Source organism: Poecile atricapillus, chromosome 1 (assembly GCF_030490865.1).
Source record: "Poecile atricapillus isolate bPoeAtr1 chromosome 1, bPoeAtr1.hap1, whole genome shotgun sequence".
Classification (NCBI taxonomy): Eukaryota; Metazoa; Chordata; class Aves; order Passeriformes; family Paridae; genus Poecile; species Poecile atricapillus.
In genome coordinates this window covers 105449394-105471161 of record NC_081249.1, presented here as the reverse complement: position 1 = coordinate 105471161, position 21768 = coordinate 105449394, and the positions used below count along the sequence as shown (strand labels likewise).

Below are 21768 nucleotides of genomic sequence, written 5' to 3'. Positions count from 1 at the left end.
TGCCTTCCTGTGTCACCAGGGAAAAAAGAAAAAATTTAAGGAAGGTATCACAATCTGATTTATTTCTATGCCTGAATATATGTATCAGACATTTAAAGATTCTAGTTCCAGACATTTGAAATCTAGTCTCAGGTCTCTGTGCTTGTTTTAAAGGAATATAAGTAGCAGGTATTTGAAGGCAAGGTGAGGAAAGAAAGGAGACTCAGACACCTGTTAAGGTCAGGCAAGGGTAGATAAGAGAAAGGCTGGACAAAAACATGAAGAATGAAATAAGGAGAGTAACAGCAGTTTCAAAAAACAGAAAAGAAGAGAAATTTTAAAAATCCACCCCTTCATACACAAGCATATAAGCAGAAAAAAATGTCTTCTCCTGTATATCTCCTAATGACTCCCTCGAAGGAAAGAAACAAAGAATTACATAGTAAAATGCTAAAGCTGAGAACTTGACTGTAGCTATGGTAATTGCCTACAGTAATGTAATTACTATTTCTCTAGAATTAATTATTTTTAAAGAGTCAGTCTATAAGCACGTCTGGCCACAAGTCAGTATATTTTTGGTTTGTCTGAACAAGTAAAAGCATGTGCAATGCCTGGTTCAGAGCTTTGCAAGGACTGACTAGCGCTCTGGAGCTGTCTCCAGCAGTGAAAACATGCCTGCCTGCCTTAGGTCACTATATTCCATCTTCCTTACAACCCAGCTTTTGACTTGCAAGAAAACATAAAATTCAGCTTTTGGACATCCCACTCCACTGACATTCAGAGGAAATTGGTTAATAGGTTTGAGCAAGCATTGATGTCTAGCGTAGGGAGAGAGGGGGCATAGGAAGGAAAGGAAATGGATAATGTGCATAGGATGCATTTGCATGAGAAACCAGCATGAAACACATAAAACAACTTAACAGAAGAAAAATACACCCATCTGTCCTCCATTCAGTTCCATCAGGAAAGGCAGTCTGGGACAAGAAAGCATTTCTTTCTCAACTGGAGGAGGTAATCTTTTTGTACCATTTATTCCTGCTCACATACCAATAGGTGGAAAGCTGTAATCAGTCTCAACCCGAGCAGCAGCTCTAATTCCAAGAGGCCCAAACAGAAACAAAACGAAAATATATTTATTTCAGTTCTAAGTTATTCTCCTCAGAATAGACATTAGATTACTTTATATCTGAAACAACACTACCCTGTCCATAGCATTTATAAAAAAAAAATCTGAATGCCTGCAATAGCATTCATGTACAATGAGCATAAAGACAACAGGTTTAAACAGTGAAATTTACAAATGTGTTCACAAATATTATTGTTCCACTTCTCAGACTGAGACACTATATAAAGAGAAAATGTGGATTCATTTATCCAATGAACACAGCACAGAAAAACTGTTGTGTATTAAATCCGTAGATCACATGTACAGTATATTAAATTCACTTAGTAGACAGATCATTATGTTTCCATGTAAAAGCCATTACAAATAATAAATATTTAAATATATGTATGACAAATAATGTGCCAGAATTATGCAGATAATTCATATTTAATTCAGTAGTTGCTTCATTGCTAACAAATAGTAATGAACAGACCACTGCATGTTCTCCACCATGATACATTTACTTTACTCAGATAATTTTCCAAGCACATACATGTCTGAACTTTTCAATTAATTTCAGCCTAAGGCACTCAGAGCAAGTAACGCATATTATCAGGTAGACTCTTGAAAAATAAATCTAGCTTATCTCATTTCCTTTCTCATTGCAGTCTTTATCCTGAGGAAGCATCAAAATGTCACTGCTCTGAGAGAAATTAGGTTAGTAGTAGCTCTCTTTTCATGGACCCTTCTCAGAGCAAGGGATAGGTTTGAAGGTCATTTCAGTATTCTCCATCAGTACAAAATCGTATCTGCACAGCTGTGGCCTACAAAAGCAGAAAAAGAAAAAAAAATCACCACAGAAAAAGTTAACTTTAACAGAAAAATATTCCAGTGCTTGAACTATTAAACCTCCAGTATTTACCTGCTCTCAAAGACAGTACTCAGGACAAGTGTCTCCTTGTCTGAGTTTATACCCTATTTCATGCATTCCTAGAGAGGCTTTGACAAACTGAAAAACAACCAAATTGGATGTTGCAAAGAAGGGTATCACACTGGTCTGAAGTACAAAGATGCAGCATTTCATCCATTACAGCTATTAATCTGCATTTAAATGAACTCTTTAGCAGCATGACCCGAAATCCGCACAATTCCTGTTAACACAGGGCCTGAATAATTTCTTTGAAGTTCCCTAGGTAGAAAAATTTCGCTGCTTTTATTTCAGGAGAATAAAGAACCACATCACAATATTTTCTCTTTTACTTGCAATGACAGCATGTGTAAGAAATTTTTACGCAGGAGAGCAATTTGTCTTCTAAAGACCTAGAAAACTCACAGCAGACTAATACTATGTGAACACATAAAGAGGTCACAAAGGGAGCCACATATACGTGAAAAACGTGCTTTTTGAGGTTGATATAAGTGCTCTGTCTTTTAGGGCAGAGGCAGGTCACAGTCCTGCTCTTCATGCACTACTGCAATGTTTGTGGAGAGCTGGTTTAAACAGGAAAATGACGGACACACCCTCTGATGGCATTTCCATAGCATACAAGCTATGAGATTTGACTTATTTAAAATTATCTTCTCTATTGCTCTGAACTCATAGATGTGGCTACACCACTCAATTCAACTCAGCCTGGGATGTAGAATACAGTGAAAAAGCAAAAAGAGAGAATAGTGGACCAGGCATTTCCATTGTTGCCCATTCTTATGAGATTTCCAACCAGTTAAGGCTCCACCTGTCTGTATATAAAAGGACACTCAGATTTTTACTTAAGAATATAGCAACTTTTAAGGTCTCCACAAATTAATGAGAGTAATTTTATGACTAAAAAGATCAAGATGAATTCTGGTGTTCTGTACAATGCAAAGCATAGAATTTCATCCAGTCCATCAACAATTAATTTTGATTTGAATTCAATGTTTCATTATTATAGTATTTTTGCAGTATTATTTATATCTAACCAGAGGGGACAAATACCTAGCCAAATCATAATTCTGAATTCTAGAAATAAAAGCTTATGTTTTCCAACATATTTTATCTCATTTGAAGTGCAATTCAAATTCACCTCAGCTTGTGATTACTGAGTAACAGGAATGCCTCACAGGAGAGCAGCCCTGAGCAGGGAGCAGGTTCACCAACAAGGAGCAAAACATATAAAAAAATAATAAAATAATAAAAAAAAATATTTTTGTTAGGTGAGGTTTCACTCAACACAAATGGCTTTTCTGCTGTCTACTGAAAAACATGGGCATGCCACACTTGTTAAGAAGAGGTATTTGCAAGGCCTTCTTTATATTGTGTCTGTTCTTGTTCTGGTCAAAAAACCCCAGAGGTGTCTGGGCTAAGTATCTTTGAGACATTCACCTTCCCCTTTAACTGAGTTTGAATTCACTAACAGGTTCATAAGGTTTTTGGGATAACTGGCACCTGGACATGTACAAGTTAGCAAAGCTTTGTGGTCTAATGGGTGAGCAGAAATGATTTATCTCAGGGATCAGAAGAAGAGTGTGAAAATTGTGTACCTTTCAGCACTCCTATATTCACACACCATCTGTGTGAACAGTGGATCAACCCAGCAGACAATTGACTGTGATACTCCCCAAACTCTCCCAATTTGTCATTAACCCAGACCTGGGGAGACTGAGACTCCTATTGTCTTTTATCCCTGCATCTGTACCCTGGTTTCTACCTACTACTTTGTTGTGAATAATTGAAATATTTTTAATGTAGTTTCTAGTTGATCGTCCTGTATTCAAGTAATTGTTGTAATTATATGTAGATAAGGTAAATATAGGTAGTTATAATTACAATGTGCAATTAGGTAATTATACCAACCAATAGTGCTGTAACATCTGCATTTAAATTGCCTTCACATGCTGATTCAATACAGTATTTTTCACTGTTCTCTAAAAGTATCTAACGTGCCTCTACAGCTGCAATCTGATGAGGTTCCACATGAAGGACTTTAGTGGATCCTATATTAAAGCATATCAAGGGCATCTTACATTTAAACTAACAAGAGCCAGACTAACAGGAATGAAAACTGAAACCCTACGAGGGCTCTTCACTGAAAATCTTTCTTGTTTGCTTGCTAGATCATTATCTGAGACAGTCCCAAGTGCTGACAGGCTTACACAAAATGTATCTTCTGATTTATCACCTTTGGGCTGAGAAAAAAATTGGAATATGATTTAGAACTTTTCACCCTCTCTCATCACCAAATGCTTTCAAATAAAATCATGACATTTTCACCTGGGAGCTTGAGACTTATGGCTTTCAATAAGTTAATAAAGTCAAATGTATGTACATTCTGAGGTACTATTTTGATTACTGAGTGCTTTGTTTCTTCCTAAGTCTCTCCCATCCATCTCCTCATCTTTCTCGGTAAATCTAAAATAGTAGATTAATTTAAGAAAGTTTCATAATTTTTGCAAAGTGTCATACCCAATTCCTACTAGGCTATTATCATACACCACATAAGAAACCCTCAAATGTTACATCTCAAGTAAATAAAATATACTGACTTAAGACTTACTAAGTATTGTAACTATTCTCACTCATTACTCATTTGGTTTTACTTATTTGATAAGCATTTTTTAGGTTTTTTATTTTAAATTCTGACTTTCTTGGATCTGATGATTAAAATTGTTATGTACACAGCAGCTCTTCCACATGACAAATTTGATCATCAGGAGAATGAGAAAAATATTCATACACTTAGGAATATGCAATTAAAAAAAAATGAATGCATGGAAATACAGGTTATTGAGAAAACATCCTGATCACCTTAGTTGATACCCAGTGATACATGACAAACACTCACCTTTTTGGATTATTGAGAGATTTCAGCTTCATCTGAAGAATCCTAAGTTTGTGTTTTGGGCCTATTAAAGTCTTTGTAGAAAAGGTCAAGGAAATTTTTGCAATTTTTTCAATGTCTCTGTGAAATCCAATCAGTATTTTGACTCTTTTATATTGTTGAAATGTTGACGCTTCACTAAAGAAAAATATTTAGTCAGACTTTTGTTAGCTGAACAATATTCATTATTGATAAGCATTATTATTAAACTGGGAAATCTTGTGAGATGTATCAAGTTTGAGAATTCAGAACAAGGACAACTAGAACAGGATTGAAATCAGTTCCAAGCATGGACCTGGGAAAGGATCATTTCAGCGTGAGAGCATTGCCCCCGACACCGAGCCACATCTAGGAAATGGTGCCATGGCCAAGCCTTAGCAAACTCAGGATACTTTTTCAACTTACAAATTAACAAGTTAAAACGTTTAGAAAACTCATAAAATTAGTCCTATAAAGTGAAAAAGAAAGATTTAAAGAGAAAGAACAACATACCTATTCATCTGTGACTCTACTGTGTTTCCAGCATAGTCTATTATTTTAACTTTAATGAAACCTCTCCTAATGCTTTTGTTCCAGGTAGTAATGTCCAGTAAGTAGTTATACACTGCAGGAAGAAATGGGAAATCATGAGAGTCAAAGGATGACCTCAACAGAAAACAGCTGGCATTACATCCTGTTAAATGTATTCACTGGTAGATGGTAGGAATAATGACTCTACTTTTATGTTACCAGTTCAAAGGAGAATAAAAAGCTGACCTGCTGCTGACCTGCCTCGTGCCCTCAGAAACCCTGACCTGGCCTTCTGTAGCCATCACCTGTATTGGAACCACACACCTTTATTGCTCCCAGTCAGAACACCAAATAAAGCTCCCTTTATTTTTTGCATGTTGCTTATTATCATTCTCTTCTAAAAGACCAGGCCTCATATGAGGCCTTGTCTTGTTCAAGTTCACAATTTCCCTTCTTTTTAAGACCTCTTGTTAATTTCTGTTTCCTCAGCTTTCCAACTATCTAATAATTAAGGCTTTAATTAATAAATACACTTTTTTTCCGACTGGTTTGTTTTGCTTCCTGACTTTGCATGGTTTCTTTTTCTTCATGTTTTTACATATTTTCCTTTAAATTTATACTGTCATTACAATATTTCTTATTCTTCTCCATGTGCCTGCTGCTGTCTTTGACAATATTTCTCTCCTTCTTTTATCCCTTCTACCACCACCAGAGAGGGGTAGGGGAGAACAGTAGTAACAGGTTTGGGTTGAGCTGAAAGACACTGAGGAGTTATTTCATGTAAATTTTACGTAAAAAAAATTATGTCAAACCCATCACTTCATTCACCTCTCCTCAATCCTTTGGAATATACAATGATGTCAGAAAACATGACTAGGACCATGTGTCCCTGGTCACAAAACTTGCCAAGATGATGGACAAAACTGGGAAAACCTAATTTCACATGAATTCCCCACAAGCTTACCCCCATACCCTAAATGAAAGGGTATGTTTATGAATTAAACAAAACTAATTAGAAGTGTGTGTTGCACTTGTTCAGGGTGCTAAAGTCTTTTAATACAAACAGAAACTGGGTGAGAATCTAGGATGGACCTACATGGGTGGGAAGATATCTCAATTGTTGCAGCTGAAGCCCACGCCATGAGAGCTCATTGCCACAGACTATAACCCTGAAGCAGTCAGAGGAGTTTTCCCTTCATTGTTTTACTCCTGGGGAGATGGGAAGTAGCTTTAGTTGACTGTAGAGTGATCTCCTCCTGAGGTGGAACACAGAGCTGTCTCTTTTTTGTCCCCCACCCAGGGCAGCCTCGCTTCCCTTTCCTGCTCTCTGCAAATGGCAGCATCGATCCCATCTAAGCAGGTTCCATCAATCCAGCTTTTGCCCTCCCACCTGATTCTCATTTTCTGGCTTCCTTCTTCCTCTTGGCAATCCATCCCATTACTCTTAAAGTTACATTTCTTTCCCAGTTCACACAGTATTACTTTTTCTTCTGCCAACATCATTCTTCTTCTTCTTCCTCCAGTCTGTGGACTGACCCTTAGTTCATGTTTTACATCATTTTACACAGTGGCTAACACTAACTTGCTACTTTTAACATCTTTTCACTCCAGATCAGCTAAAAAATAACAGTCATAAATTTTTGTAAATAGGTTTTATGTATGTATTTAGTCACTCACTGCAGAATGGGTCTTGGTCTGAGGTATCAAAGTAAGCTTCTGTTGGTGAGCTATATGGTATCAGCAGTTTTTTCCATCTATCAGCATGATAACCTGAAACCCAAAGTTTAAATATTTCATTTCAGTCATTTAGCAGAATTGTGATACACATATGTTTACACAAAAGAATTTTACACAGTGACAAATTTGGCTTTAATTTTCTTAAATATTCTTTGAGAAAGAAAACTGTCTAGAAAAAGGAAGGAATCCCCTGAGTAGAACAGACTGTAGTATGAAAGCATTAAATTCCTCTAATATATTGGTATCACTAAAATTGCCATAATGTAGTTACCTCTTTAGTCTAGATACTAGCTCCAAAAAGTAGTGCTCACAAAATCCTGCATAGGTAATAAAAACAAACCCAAAAATGTAGCCCACATATTTGCAGAGAGCACTTACAGAATTGTTTTCCTTTCTTTCTTTTGAATAATTAAATATTTTTAAATTCTTTAGCCTATTTGTAGGTATTGTTTAATAAAATATAAGACACTCAGCAAACCCCCTCAGCTCATGGATTTAATGTAGAAAGCAATTAATACAATTCCATGATATTGTCTTTGGGGCTTGATAACAGTCCTTGTTTCTAGAATGGATGATCCTGTTCTCTCCCTGTTAATCTCTCTACCTAGACTGGAAAAGGAGGGCTAATTTCAGGCTGCAGAGCTGCAGGAAAGGTTGCAGCAGAAGGATGCTGCTTCTCCACTCAGTTCCCAGACTCAGCAGCTGACTGGGGAAATATTTCTCCACCTCTACCTTGGGCAGTCTGTCCAAGTGCATCAGGCATGGCTAATAACCATGCTGGGGAAGTCCTGGAGTCTTTCTGTCCTACTCCAAAAGCTCATTATGGTTGTTTTTTTTATAAAATAACACACAGATCTATCTGCACTTTTTCTTCTACCTTGATCCAACTAATATAGCATGCACATCCCAGCATAAGGGTGCAAAAAAGGACAAGATACAAATTGAAAGTTAACTTCTAAATATGTATTTTTAAAATTCCATTTTTAAGAAACCCCGCCAACTAGGAAATGTCCACACTATTGTAGCTCTTTTCAAACCACATCCAGATGTGTTCTAAAAGAAACAAGCCCCCAAAACAATTAAAATCCCCTCCAAACAAAAGCTTGATTCCAAAGGAAGAGCGAATGAAACCATGAAATGTTTTATGCTTTAAATGTTACTACTCTTACATAAAAACCACAGGTCCTCTAAGGCTCATAAGACACTGTTAAAGCCTGAAGTGATGAACTAAGCACAAGCAGTTTCTCTCTAAAAATGGGAAACAATCCATTCCTGACTGGAAAGCATAAAGACCAAAGAGTAGGAACATTCAGCACCTGTGCCTAACAGAGATAACTATAAAGCAGACAAACCTGTGAACTTTAAACTACTTTAACATCCCTGGAAATCTCACCTAGCCCAGAACAGATATGGTAAGACTTACCCAATACTGGGCAGGACATTGGCTGGAAAGCATCACAATCAATACATTTTCCTCTCTTGTAATCCAAATAAGAGTCACAAGGATATGTTATTATATTGCACTTGTTTTTCAAAGATGATAAGAAAAGGAAGACAGATCTCTGATGGTCACATTTAAAATACTGAAATCCTTCAGAGCAGAAGAAAAAATAGAAAAAGAATATTTAATAATTTTTATTAATGAATAAAAGATGTATAAGTAGAATCATAGAATGGTTTGGGATGGAAGGAACCTTAAATATCATCTTGTTCCAACCCCTCTGCCTTGGGCAAGGGACATCTTCCACTACACCAGGTTGCTCAAAGCCACATCCAACCTGGCCTTGAACACTCACAGGGTTCATCCTGTGGTACATTCAAAACTTCTCCATGAAATCTGTGCCAGTGCTTTACCATTCTCTGAGAGACAGTTTTGCCCAAAAAAATTACAATGAGGAACATTTCAGAGATTCTTCTGTCTAGTTTGCTAGGAAAATAAATTCCTTCCTTTCCTGACAAAGCAAACTTTGGGAACTGCAGAGAAGATGGTGCTGGCTTAAGGGATCCTCCCATATTCACAGACAGACAGGTGGAAGCTTTATGCTTTTGCAGCAGCTCTAACTGGCAGCAGTACTGTTCAGATTAGTAATGGGAAACACTGACAAAACCAAGCATATCCAAAAGAGCAAACAAAAATAATTGCAGCAACATTACCTAACACTCACGGAAGTTGAAATAAGCAAAATTCTGCATCAAAATATCATTTCTTAAGACTCTTTTCATCCTAGAGCTTAAAAGACTTATCCAACACCAAAACCTGGTTCATCATTGCCAGCCAGGAGGAACCTAAAACTCAGTGGAGATGTGGAAGCCTTGCCTTCCATGTCCTAGGCAAGGGATCCTGCCAAAACCACTGGGACACAAATGCGCTCCCCCGTGCCTGGACCATATAACCATGGAAAAATAATGATCACTATATTCAGGTTGTATATATGATACAATAACATAATTACACCATGCCAATATTAATGATATGATGGGATATGTATGTTATAGCAAGATTATTTTGCTGCATAGGGATGGAAATGAAAGAATGCAGTCTCAGGTCCCATATTACTGACTAAGTGCAGTGTACATTTGATTTGATTTAACCTTTATTAATTTGACCTCAAACTTTTCTTCCCATTAAATAAACAAATTTTTTACTTACCACTGAAAAATGTTTTTGGACAACCAGGCTGATCCATTCCTCCATTTGGATAGAAATCAATGGTTCCTAAAGGCTTCTTGAAACCTAGTACTAAAGTAAAAACATAATGAATGAAAAAAAAGCATAAACAGAATTAGAATAGCAATTATTTATCACTCCAAAAATCATGCAGGTCTTAAAGAAAATTTTTGCAATTATACCATTCTTTTTGTATTGTAAATCAGTCATACTATGAAAAAAGTCAAGGGTTTTTTTCTCTTTAAGAAAATTATATATATGTAAAATGCTGTATACAAATGTATACAAAACTGTGTAAGGTTCCCACTGCTGCAAAAGGGAAAGAACAGAAACAGCCATAACTGAGATATTATTTACATGAAAAAATTTATTAAACTCATGTTCTCTCCAGCAAAATTCTTTCCCCATGCAATTTTTATTACAGTAAAATTTTCCACTTTTTGCAGGACATTGGATTCTGAAATGCACTAACATTACCAGTAAATCAAAATATGAAAATCTATATCTGTCCTATAAAAATAAGCAAAATTCCATGAGTAAGAGTTAATTCAATCTGACATACCTTCCTTTTTCCACACATTATCTTTATTCACATTATGGGAACATTACAAAAATTGGTATTTTACAGCCTCACATATAAATTTGTAGAGGAAAATGCTTAAATTTTAATATTATTAAAGAAACGGATATGAAACTACACAAATAATGAGACAACTGTGGTATTAAAGGTTTACTTACGGTTGTGAGGAGAAAATGAAAACAGAGATTAAAGCATAGATGAAGGAGAATTTATAATGTTCTTCTTTTTAGCCTTACAGTGACATGGTTTAGTATTTTAAGCAGTGTCTCTGTGGTGTACTAAGTTGATACAGCAGAGCCTGACTATCTCAGAAGGGATTAATTGGTGATAACCATGTGCTTTCAACCTCTGTGTTCATACACACTCGCACAGCAGAAGAACGTTCGTGATAACACAAAATATTCTCCTGCAGTACTATTTGGATCTTACTGAAACAGCTTATCCCTTCTCTTCTGCTTTCCTGCCCTTCCTCAAGCTGAAATAAGCAAGTCAAGGCTATGTTATTACCATCAATATCTGAATGGATTACATCCACAAACTGTGCATCAGTAGGATCCAGTCTGCGATCTGGTGGTTCTCGAGTGAATGAAGGGCCTGCTGGATCCAGACCTGAATAAAAACAACACTTGCATCATAAACCCTGGGCTTCTTCTACAGATATATAAAAGACCAACATCTGAGCATTATTCAACAATGATTCTTCATTTTCTTGGTATAAAAAATTTTAAAAAGCATCTTTTTTCTCTTCAATTTGCTAAGAAAAGCAAAGATTCCTACCACAAGACTGATCAACCCATATCTGTGAATTTCTCTCTTTCCATAATTAGATGTGCTCATCTCCCATTTATTCAGATGAATATAAGCCAACAGCAATGGGGATCAAATCAGGAAAATTTGTTTTGTCCTTTTCCCCAGAAAATACTGTACCTATTATACACTTCATAAAACCAAAATGCACAATATAACCCACCTCCAGAACACAATTAGTCAGACACTCAGGTAGCATATAATTTAATTTAAGTGGCATTTAGATGTAGCATTCAATTTTTATTTGAGAGACTAGAGCAACCAGGTTGGAAAATTTAATCTGTACTTTATGTCCTGAAGGCAGACTTGCCCAATTTCCTGAACTGCTATCAGGCCTATATTTTTCCTCATGTGTACCATTAAATATTCAGCTCTCATTTGTTGATGTCTCAGTGCTCTGACAACAATACAAGGTACAATAGAATATGTGCACTGGGATCAAAAGCCTTACCTGTGATTCTGCCAAGTTTGCCATTATAGTTCTGGCCAACAAAACCAGCTACATGAGCACCAAGACTAACTCCAATCATATGTATAGAGTCGAGAGAAGCTCCACCCACCTATTGGGGGAAAAGACACAAAAGCCAGCCACACACAGAATTAACAGAACAGAAATCAGTAGGCTGATTTAGTTTTCACTTTTTTTGTCAGTACTTCAAATTATATTTCTAACTTTATGGCTCTAAAGAAAAAAAGGCTATTATCAAGTTCCTTTCAGTTTGCAATTCTATATTAAAGTGTAGAAATTATGAAATTCTTTAACTAGAAAAATGTAAAAAGGAAGCTTGAGTCACATTTCTCCTGAAATGTGACATTAGTTAGAAGGTGAGCAGGGAAGGGAACAGGAAGACATTTATCAGATACAATAAAGTTGAACCAATAGTATGAATGAGGAAAAAAAAATCTTGCCCTGCTTTATCCTTCCAATAAAATAAATTCAAAACATAATACCATTAACAAATACTTATGTCACACAACTGCTGAATAATGATGTCAAATGCACACCTTAAAATGCCTGTTCTACAAAGCAGACATTATTCAAAAAATCCAAATAAAAACCTACTGAAGGACTCTAAAACAGCATCAGCTGACCTAGTTGGAATCCCTGCAAAATGATGGGGTGACACACAGGATCTGAAATATTAATATGTCTCAAAATGAATTAACAAAGGCCTCACAACAGCTTGTAAGTGTGGAAGCAATAGCTGTGGGACCCTATAAACCCCCCTCCCACCACTTTCAGGACTCACACACACTATCACCGTTTGCCAGGCAGATCTGTAAAGAGCAATTAATTTGGAGACTTTTCTTATAGCCCTATTTTATTTTTTTTTTTTATTCCATAACAATAAATCTACTGGCACAATTGCAAATTGCTATGACTGTATCTAGTCCCAGAGGACAGGCTTTCTGGTAGGCTTTCTCTCCTTTCACCTCAGCCTTTCTCAAAATGTTGAATGTTTTTCTCAAATTCCACATGATTTTTTTTTTTTTACTGCATAGCATTCAAAATTTCTGAGAATGGCTGAGAAATAAGTGGTGAGAAAAGATGAAAATTCAAGTGACAAATCAGACAATGGCATATATAACATCATGACATGTCTTGTTCATTTGATCAAGCAATAAATATAAAGCCTAGTTAAGACCATTGGCATCAATTATGGTTTCAGCAACTGCCTCTAGAGACCAGAAGTTTATACCATTTTGGAATTAATATTTATATTTCTCCCAGTGGTTTATTTCTAATTTAAAACCTTTCTTTATAGTAGATTAATAGTAAAAAAAAGAGTAGTGCAATGCCTTTGTAAAATGTTTACACTGCATATTCTTTGAACATCTCTCCCTGCACTTCCCCACTGCTGAATTCACTCTTTCCAGAAGACCTAAAACTTCCATCTGGTTCAAGAAATCAGATGCACTTTCAGGCACATTCCAGTGAAAGGGAAATAAGAACTCAGGTGAAGTTAAATATATGCAATAATAACTGCATGTAAAGTTAGTAATACCTCTATAAAGAAATGTGATTTGATATTGTTCACTGGACTTCTCTATAGATATATTTTAAATATCCATTCCCACTCAAACCACGCTCTTTACACTTACTCAGAACAAATGCAACACTCTGCCTTACCAGCATCTGGTCAACATAATTCTTCAGTATTTCTGCAACTTTTCTGCAGTTTTCCACAGCAGTTATGTAATTCACAGTGGTAGCACCACGATTCCAATCAACTATAATGAGATTAATGTCCTCTGAAGACAGTAAAAGCTTCTTCATGTCGCCCAGCCATGCCGGAGGAGATCCAGTTGGCCTGAAGCCATGGATAACAAATACAATTTTCTTGGTTGTATTCAGGTATTCTGATGTAGTAACATTGTGTTCAATGAGTCTCTCAGAACAATCTGGATTTTCCCTTGTGTATAGGAGTAGCTGAACGTGGAGTTCTGTTCCAGACAAAGCATTGCCTATGTTAAGGTCTGTAAATTCGGGACATTTTTGTTCCTCATCTGAAAAAGATGAAAGTGTTAAGACAGCCATTTGATGAGTTTGGCTACCTGAAATACCTGAAATACCACCTCTTCACTTTTCTTTCCATATCTTTTTCTGCTGAAACTGGAGAACTTCCATTTTCTTTACTTCTGACCTTTAGAAAGAGGTGTCAAAACATGCACTGAACAAGGAACCACAGTTTAACTATAGACTCTGCAGATACCACTATGCTCCTTCAAACCCTTCAAATGTGAAATTATTCTAATTTTTCCTGAACAGTGTATTTTCTCCTTATAAGTACTAATTAGTAGTCAGTGTTGATAAGATCCTTTACTTCACTGTCAAAGCAGGTTCTTAGAATTTTTCAGAACAAATGTGTTCTGTATAAACAGGAAGGCTGTTGTGGTTGTTTCTTCCTCTTTGGACCAGAGTGGTTGTGCTGCCAATCCTCAGACCTTATTTGTTTGATCTAGAAATAGGAAATAGCGGCCTATTTACACCAGGAATGATCTAGAACCCCTTCCTGGCATTGGATCACCATAACAGCACTATTACCAAGAAACAAAGGCAGAAGAATCAAAGAATCTTGCTCTGAGTTTGAAAAAATAAGAATTAAGGTCAGTGTACACAATGGCACAAAACAAAAAGATTTAGAATTTCTGTCTGTACTTGGACAGTTAGGGTGTACCAGGCTACGCTGGTCAAGAAGAGGATGGAGATTTTCAAGATTCTAAAAAGACTGGATTTCTCCCCTGTCTGGTTATCAACATCCAACACACTTTAAAGATGTATTTTGGCTGCTGAAGTCACATTGTGTAGATAAAGCACTTCAGAACTCTGGGCAGAACACCAACACCTGTCACAGATCCTCTGTATGGCCTCTTCACCTTTGCTATGGTGTTAGCCATGGGTTTTGGCCCATTTATTGACTTCCAGTTACATTACTTTACACAAGACTTCTGTCTCTCTGGTGCTTGATGGCACCTTTCTCAACTCTTCTGTCATTAAAATCTTTTCAAAACAAGTCACTTTCAAGAAAGTAAGTGACAAAAGAAAGAGTGTCTTCTTAGTTCCTTAAAAATAATATAAAAAATAACCTGAATTTCTCAGATTTTTTGAGTCATAAGATAAACAGTTCCAGCCCTTTTCTTTTTCCCAGAGAACAGCTCACAGGCAGAACCAAATCCATCACATCTAAGATGGACAGCAAACCTGCACCCCTTCTTAAAGCTGCAAAAGGAAAGTGTGGGTGGCTTACAAGGTATCTGAAATATGTGTTTAATATTACAGGCCGGGTCTAAGCAAAGCTAAATGATGTGAATTATGGCACTCAAGGTGCAGTAAAGGTTCAGTAAAGGCACTAAAGACAATACTTCACTAATTTAGGGAACTAGACCAATCACCTCTAATGCCTAACACGTATCTACAAAGACTAGACAGGTCACCTCTGGGCTGGACATCACACAAAAATAATGGATATAGTCCAAACAAGAGCAGGCTTGAAGTTACACAGTGTGAAAAATAACCTGAAACCACTGCAAATCAACCAAAAAAAAAAAAGAAAAGACAAAAGTTTCATGCCTATCATCATGTTATGACAGTAACTACAATTATTACATGGAGAAAAAGACAGAATTATATTTAAAAATAAACACCATTGCTTTCCTCATTTAAGCATGTAAGAATATAAGTAACTTCTACTGAGATTACTAGACAGTTTATTAACTAACAAGTGATACAGAAAGGCAACTCATTTCATTGCTTGGACTTATGCAAGAAATTTTGAAACTGAGAACTGTTCAGCAGAAGTGGACTTGAATTTAATAAAAATAATAATCAAGAACCTGGTAAAATGTCATGTATGTGACATGATGCTGAGATGTTAACAGTATGTTTCACATTTGATTTCTGTTTTTTATATATTTATATAAGATGATAAAATCAGAATGTAAATTACATTACACTAACTTCATCTGCAGTGATCTAACACTACACTAACATCATCTAAAGTGAAAATAAAAACCTGTCATTTGATTATAGTCTCAAAGGTACAACATGAAACTCTCATTTTGCCTAATGTGGTCTTTAAATCCAAGCTTAATCATTGGTCTTTAAAATTCACTCCTTCATATCTAAAATATAGAAGATTCATGCTAAGATATTGTTCTGTATCCTTTTAAATATTTTTATTTTTTTTTAATAATTTGATTCGTAGAAATAAAAATTACTTCTAAAACCAGTGGAAAGACAGTGAGATAAACCAGACACAGTCTGTTCCATGAGAGTGAGAAATCTATCACAAGGAAATTATTTTAACTGCCAAACCTATTTACTAGTTGGCAAATGTCAAAGGGAAGCAACTTGTTGACTCTTGGCTGTGAAATGACAGAAGTTATTCTTTCAAAAGTAAATAGAGAATAAAACTGAAATGATGATGCTTTTACTGTGGAATTAGATCAGTTCTACAAATAGGTTTATAGATTTAATACTTGGAATTGTTTAGCGAGGAGTCACTGGGGGAAGTTTTTCAAACTCCTGTTTCTCATTGAATATTGGAAGCAATAACCAGCTGCCCTTTGTGCACTCTTGTTGGAATACTGACTCTTTTCTGTACAATCAAAACATACATGTAGGCATTGAGCTGTTACACACACAGTTTAATCAAGTTAATGTATAATTTTAACTTTCTTGTGCACGTTTGTAAGCATTATCATTTTCTTGGGTGGTTGAAAAGGGGAAGATCTTAAGTGAACAGTCTTTTTTTGTAACTAAATTTTATTATTTAAAATGTAACACATAACTTGAAAATCTAAGCACCTATCAAATCAGCAACAACCAATGAACTCGCATGAGTATATTAAGATTATTTCATGATTACGTCTACTTTGTACAAAGTGCACATACCTGAGCAGGTCTCTGGGCAAAGTACAGCCAGAGATAAAGTATCAGGCTAGGTTCTATTTACTTTAAAATGAAAACTTATGTCTCAGTTTCAAAGTTACTGAATTTTTTTTTACTAATCATCTGCTCAATTAGGCATAATTCATAAGATTTTATCTTAACCTTTCAGCTAATTTAAATGATGGAATATTCATTTTTTAAATGTTTGATTAAAGCCAAGATTCTACATCACAAGTAAGCTGATGGTTCTTACCTGATTTCACCCAGTATATCAAACAGATGAAGAAACACAATTTCAGCATGTGGAAGAGGAGAAAAAGTGATGTGTAATATTCACAGAAAAGTGGCAAATTGAGTGTTTCCTTATGCTAGATGTCTAACACAACTGAATGACACCAATGAAGTGAGTGAGTAGGAAGCAGAAAGTAAAGCTGTAGTCAATCTTCTGCAATTTATGACTCCTCCTATTGAGTGACTTCAGTAGATAGGGTGGTTTCTGGGCTTTGAGGGTTGGGACTGGTTTTTAATCTATTTCTCTCGCTTTCTATCAGCAGATTTACACGTAAGCAGGTGATGTCATATATTACTGACAACTCCTGCATGAGTGTAATTTAGGAAGTGGGGTAACTAGTGGTGCACCCCATTAAAGATCCACAGTGTGGGGGTCTTTAAGTGCTTCACTGAACTGCAATTAGGGGCACTGAGATGGGCAAAAGGAGCTTAGAACAAAAAGTCATTCTGCTGACAGAAGGATCTTCCTGTAAGAATTTGAAAAGAACTCTGAGAACTCTATCTCCAGAGATCATTTTCCTATAAAACTATCATCTGAGCTTTTCCAAGGATTCATTCTCTAATCTAAATTCTGAGAGGGTCTGCAAAAGCCTCTCTGGCAGAGAGATGGAGCTTAGAGTCCCACAAACCTCACCCAGATACTGATTTGCTTGTGTGTGTTTTTTAACTTCATTCCCTCTGTATGCCAGCTGAAAAACAAATTAATAAATATTTATTTTTATGAAGCTCATTTATTTACAAATCATTTCACTGGTTAAATACAGGAGTATTTACAGGAGTGCAGACTACAGGTTTTAAAGTTTTTGGTGAGGCAAAGAGGCAGATAAACACTGCATTATTCATGTGTGAAGCATGGTTGCTCAGTTTGTCTGTATCTGTGTCCCAATTATTTACAGCGCAGGAGAAAGAAAACCATACCATAACCATTCAAATATGATTCAAATGAACTGTAGGAATGTTTTTTGCATAGTGTGTCCTTTACAGTGCTTCTAAACATTGTCTAGGTTTCCTTTGTTTCCTTCCACTACAGCTAAGGGGGTGAGTGTTTACATGTTTTATGATTTAATTTTGAGTGATCAGTGTCTTCAGCTTTATGAATCTGAGCAGCACATCAAAGCTATGCTGCACAAGTTTTTGCAGCAGACAGCCTTTAGGAGGTGTCATCAAAGGTGTCTTTTTCACTTTGAATACAGTGACAAGGAGAAAAAGATGCTATATATCTGCTGGTATGAAAATCAACTCAGCTCAACAAATGACTTTTAATTAATTTTTTGCTTCCATTTCTCAAATATGTCACGTTGTTTGGAGTAAAGTTCACCATGGTAGCTCTTGAATTCCTTTGCACTTCTCTGTTATCTCAAATCTTTGACACTTTGCCCAACTACTATTATAAAACCCCAGCTTTACTGACATCATGTATTGCTTAGAACAAACAATGGCAGTGTCAGTCTGGCTCTTCCCTCTCCCTATTTTTAATCTAGATTATTGTTACTACTTAGTGCACCCAAGAAACCTCCAGTCAGGGAGCCTCAGCATGCACTCTTATACAGTATACAGTACCCATTCATTTACAAGTTAAAGCAAGGAGAGATCAACACCACTAAAAACAAACAGCCCCAGTAAAACATTTACTGGGCTTATCCAAGAGCCAATCACCTGATCTTAGAAAAATATCTTAGATATGGTCTTTTAAATGTACCTAATACCACTAGCTGTGAATAAACTGCTAACATTTGTTCTTTTACATAGAAACAGGGAAAAGAGTGAACATTTTAAATTTCTCGTGAACTGAAAACTGAAACAACCCCAGCTCACAGTAATGTTGATATAACCCCCATGAGATAGTTTCAAAGCCCTCTGAAACCAGTGTTGGGAAAGGAGTCCCATACCAAATCAATGCCCAGAAAGTTTTGTGGTATTAATCAGGATGTTGAACTGGGGTGAACTCACGTCTCTGTCACTTGACATGGGAACAGTGCTCAACAACAGCAGCACTTGTGCTTCTGAGAAATTCAGAAATTCCAACTCCTCTTACTGGTTATACTGTAGGTTCTACTGACAGCTCTCTGCCAAATAAATCCTTCATGGTGACTCAGAGTTTCAGGTACACTCTCACAAATGTCAAAATTCAGCTATTTCCCATCCCACTTTGCTACATTGTTGTTATGCCCACTCATTATCCCTCATGATTTTCCAACAAGGATGCACTCCCTCCTCACATTGAAACTCAGAGTTATCTGCTTCGAAAGTGCCTTATGTAAACCAGTGGAAGATGCTGGCACTGCCTCTTCAGGACTTTGTCCCCCACAATTCTCAGGACTGTCAGAGTACCACCTGCTGAATAAACCCCGATAATTTTAGGGGACCCCACAGACTACCAGCTACTAAAAAAATCTCAACACTGGCTAAGTATTCAAGCTGAAAAATATATATAAAAATTTAATTGTACTACAGTACAAGATTGCTATGGTTTATCAATAAAAGAATGGCACTATTATAATTAAATTTATCCCCAGAAGTTTTTGATAAAATAGCATCTAAAAACATTGCAGTGTGTTTTTTCAAGATTAAGATCAAATTCTTACACAAGCCTTGATATGCTGATCTGTGGTCACATGCAAATGGTATTTCCCCTTCTAATCCCCTCTCTGCCCCCAGGGATCCTGTAGTGTTGGGAAATCCAATTCTCAGAACTCTCATTTCTCTTACATCTCAAGTCACATCTACAGAAAAATTCTTCTCTAACCGCTAAGCTTAAGAGCATTGCTCCCTTCCAGGCAAAAGGAAATCCCACCAGGCTTTTGCAATGCAGTATGTTTAACTATGAAAATAAGCTGTCTAAAGATTGCCAACAAAAAAACTGTGACTTGTTGGAAGAAATTTAAGACTTACACTGATATTTGCAATTCCTGTAAATTGATAATCCCTTCCTAAAAAGGCTTGACAAGTTGGTAACTAATCCTCCATTAGAAAATATGGGCACTGAGGCAATGCACACTATTTATGCTTTGGAAATAAATTCTTTAATGATTATTTTTCACATTGCTGTCATCAGGATGACTTCTGAAAATGCACTCCTTTGTAAAATAACACATTAAAGTATACTCGGAATGCTGAATATGTGTACACAATTGAAACCTGTTTGTAGCAACCAGGCAGCTGTGGGTTATAAGGCAGGTGTAACTCCAGCTTTAAAGACGGCAATCATACTCCAGTAGTTTTGGTTTTTTTTGAGAAGTGAATATCCAATATTGTTTATGTGTATTTTTTCAGTAACTATCACAATGCTTTACCATGCTGATGAGGGCAGCATTTGGGGAGTGTAGTTTCTTAGCCCTATTTTCACATAACTATATAGTTTCCCAGAAGTTATTCACTGTTCATTTTCAGATTTCCTCAGAGGAGAAGGAAATACTCTAGGGCACACACAGTTCCTCCCAGGGCCTTGTTCCTGTACCATGCATGGTTCCACTGCAAGGCTTGCTACCATCAAACTTTTCCTCTTGTCAGCAGGGGAAATCCAGGAGAGAAAAACTGAATTAAATGCCTTAAAACATTGAAGTGTCATGCAACCACCATGGCATTGCCCACAGCTGGACCTGTGCCCACTGTGCCACTCTTTGCTCTGTCCCCCTCCCTGTCTCCTCCAGCACACCCACAGACCGTGTATCCCACTCACATGTCATTCTTTTCTGCTCCTTTTCCTAACTATACTAGATGTTGGAATAAGGTAGATCAGCTTTATTTTCAAAATTTCGGTGTTATTTAATAGCCTGTCAGTCTTTTAATTTTTTAAGCCATAATGTATGCAAAATTAATCTCTTCAGAACTTTCACAGTGTTAACAACTCAAGTTCCTATTTCTCTACAAATACCATTTTTTAGCACAACAGCATACGGTAAAGAGTCCATCAGGTCAACGATTTCCTTACCAGGAGATGCCTCCACCAGTGCCTTCAAATTTATAGTTTTGTCTTTACCAGAACCAAGATGCAAATATCAAGATTGCACAGAGCTCTCCTGAACTGGCCCTGCCACATTCAAGTGAATGTGAAGGGTACCAGGTGGAGGAAAGGCCCTCTGAAAGAATGATAAAATGGCAGAGTTGTGACAATGACACACAGAGTACCAAAAATAACAACAGGAGACAAAGAGAGTGTGGCCAGGACCACAGGAAGCCAAGAAAAAGCCACGTTAATACTGGATAACTGGATTAATTTTTTTGTTGTTGTTGGTTTTGGTATTTTGGTTTGTTTTGGTTTTTTTTTGGGGGGGGGGGATGTAGGGGTTTTGTTTGTTTGTTTGTTGCAGGTTTTTTGTTGGTCTGGGGGGTTTTTGGGAGGGTTTCTGTTTTTATGTGAGAGAAATTTTCATATCTTTGAACTGTGTCAAAAAAGGAATGTTCAAGATTGATACTATTTTTAAGATGTCTTATGCATACAATACCTACAGCACCACAGAATCAGATTACACTGAATTGAAAGAGGCCCATCAGGATGATGGAGTCCAACTCCTTGTCTTGCACAGGACCATCCCTTAGAGTCACACCCTGTGCCTGACAGCACTGTCCAAACACTTCTTGAAGTCAGTCAGCCTTAGCGCTGTGCCCACTTCCCTGTGAGCCTGTTCCAGCGCTCAAACAGCCCCTGAGGGAAGAACCTTTTCCTGATATCCAGCCTAAACCTCTCCCGGCTCAGCCTCGGGCCGTTCCCTCGCCTCCTGTCCCCGGTTCCCTCACGAGGTGCTGGGGCTGGCGAGCAGCGGGGCCCGGCAGGAGCGGCCCGGCGAGGCTGAGGCGAGGCTGAGGTGGTAACACCGCCCTCCCCTTCCCTCCCCCGGC

General features: G+C 37.0%; 1 protein-coding gene across 1 annotated transcript; it reads right to left on the bottom strand.

Annotated features, from left to right (window-relative positions):
• Window positions 1-1144: 1144 nt before the first annotated feature.
• On the bottom strand, window positions 1145-17095 carry LIPI (lipase I). The gene is made up of 10 exons (XM_058847928.1): window positions 16892-17095; window positions 13378-13754; window positions 11698-11806; window positions 10947-11048; window positions 9842-9931; window positions 8615-8782; window positions 7132-7224; window positions 5437-5548; window positions 4909-5082; window positions 1145-1908 (listed from the first exon to the last, which is right to left on the bottom strand). Exons 1-10 carry the CDS (start codon window positions 16938-16940, stop codon window positions 1821-1823), a joined length of 1362 nt encoding a protein of 453 aa, XP_058703911.1. The 5' UTR covers window positions 16941-17095; the 3' UTR covers window positions 1145-1820.
• Between the last annotated feature and the right edge of the window lie 4673 nt (window positions 17096-21768).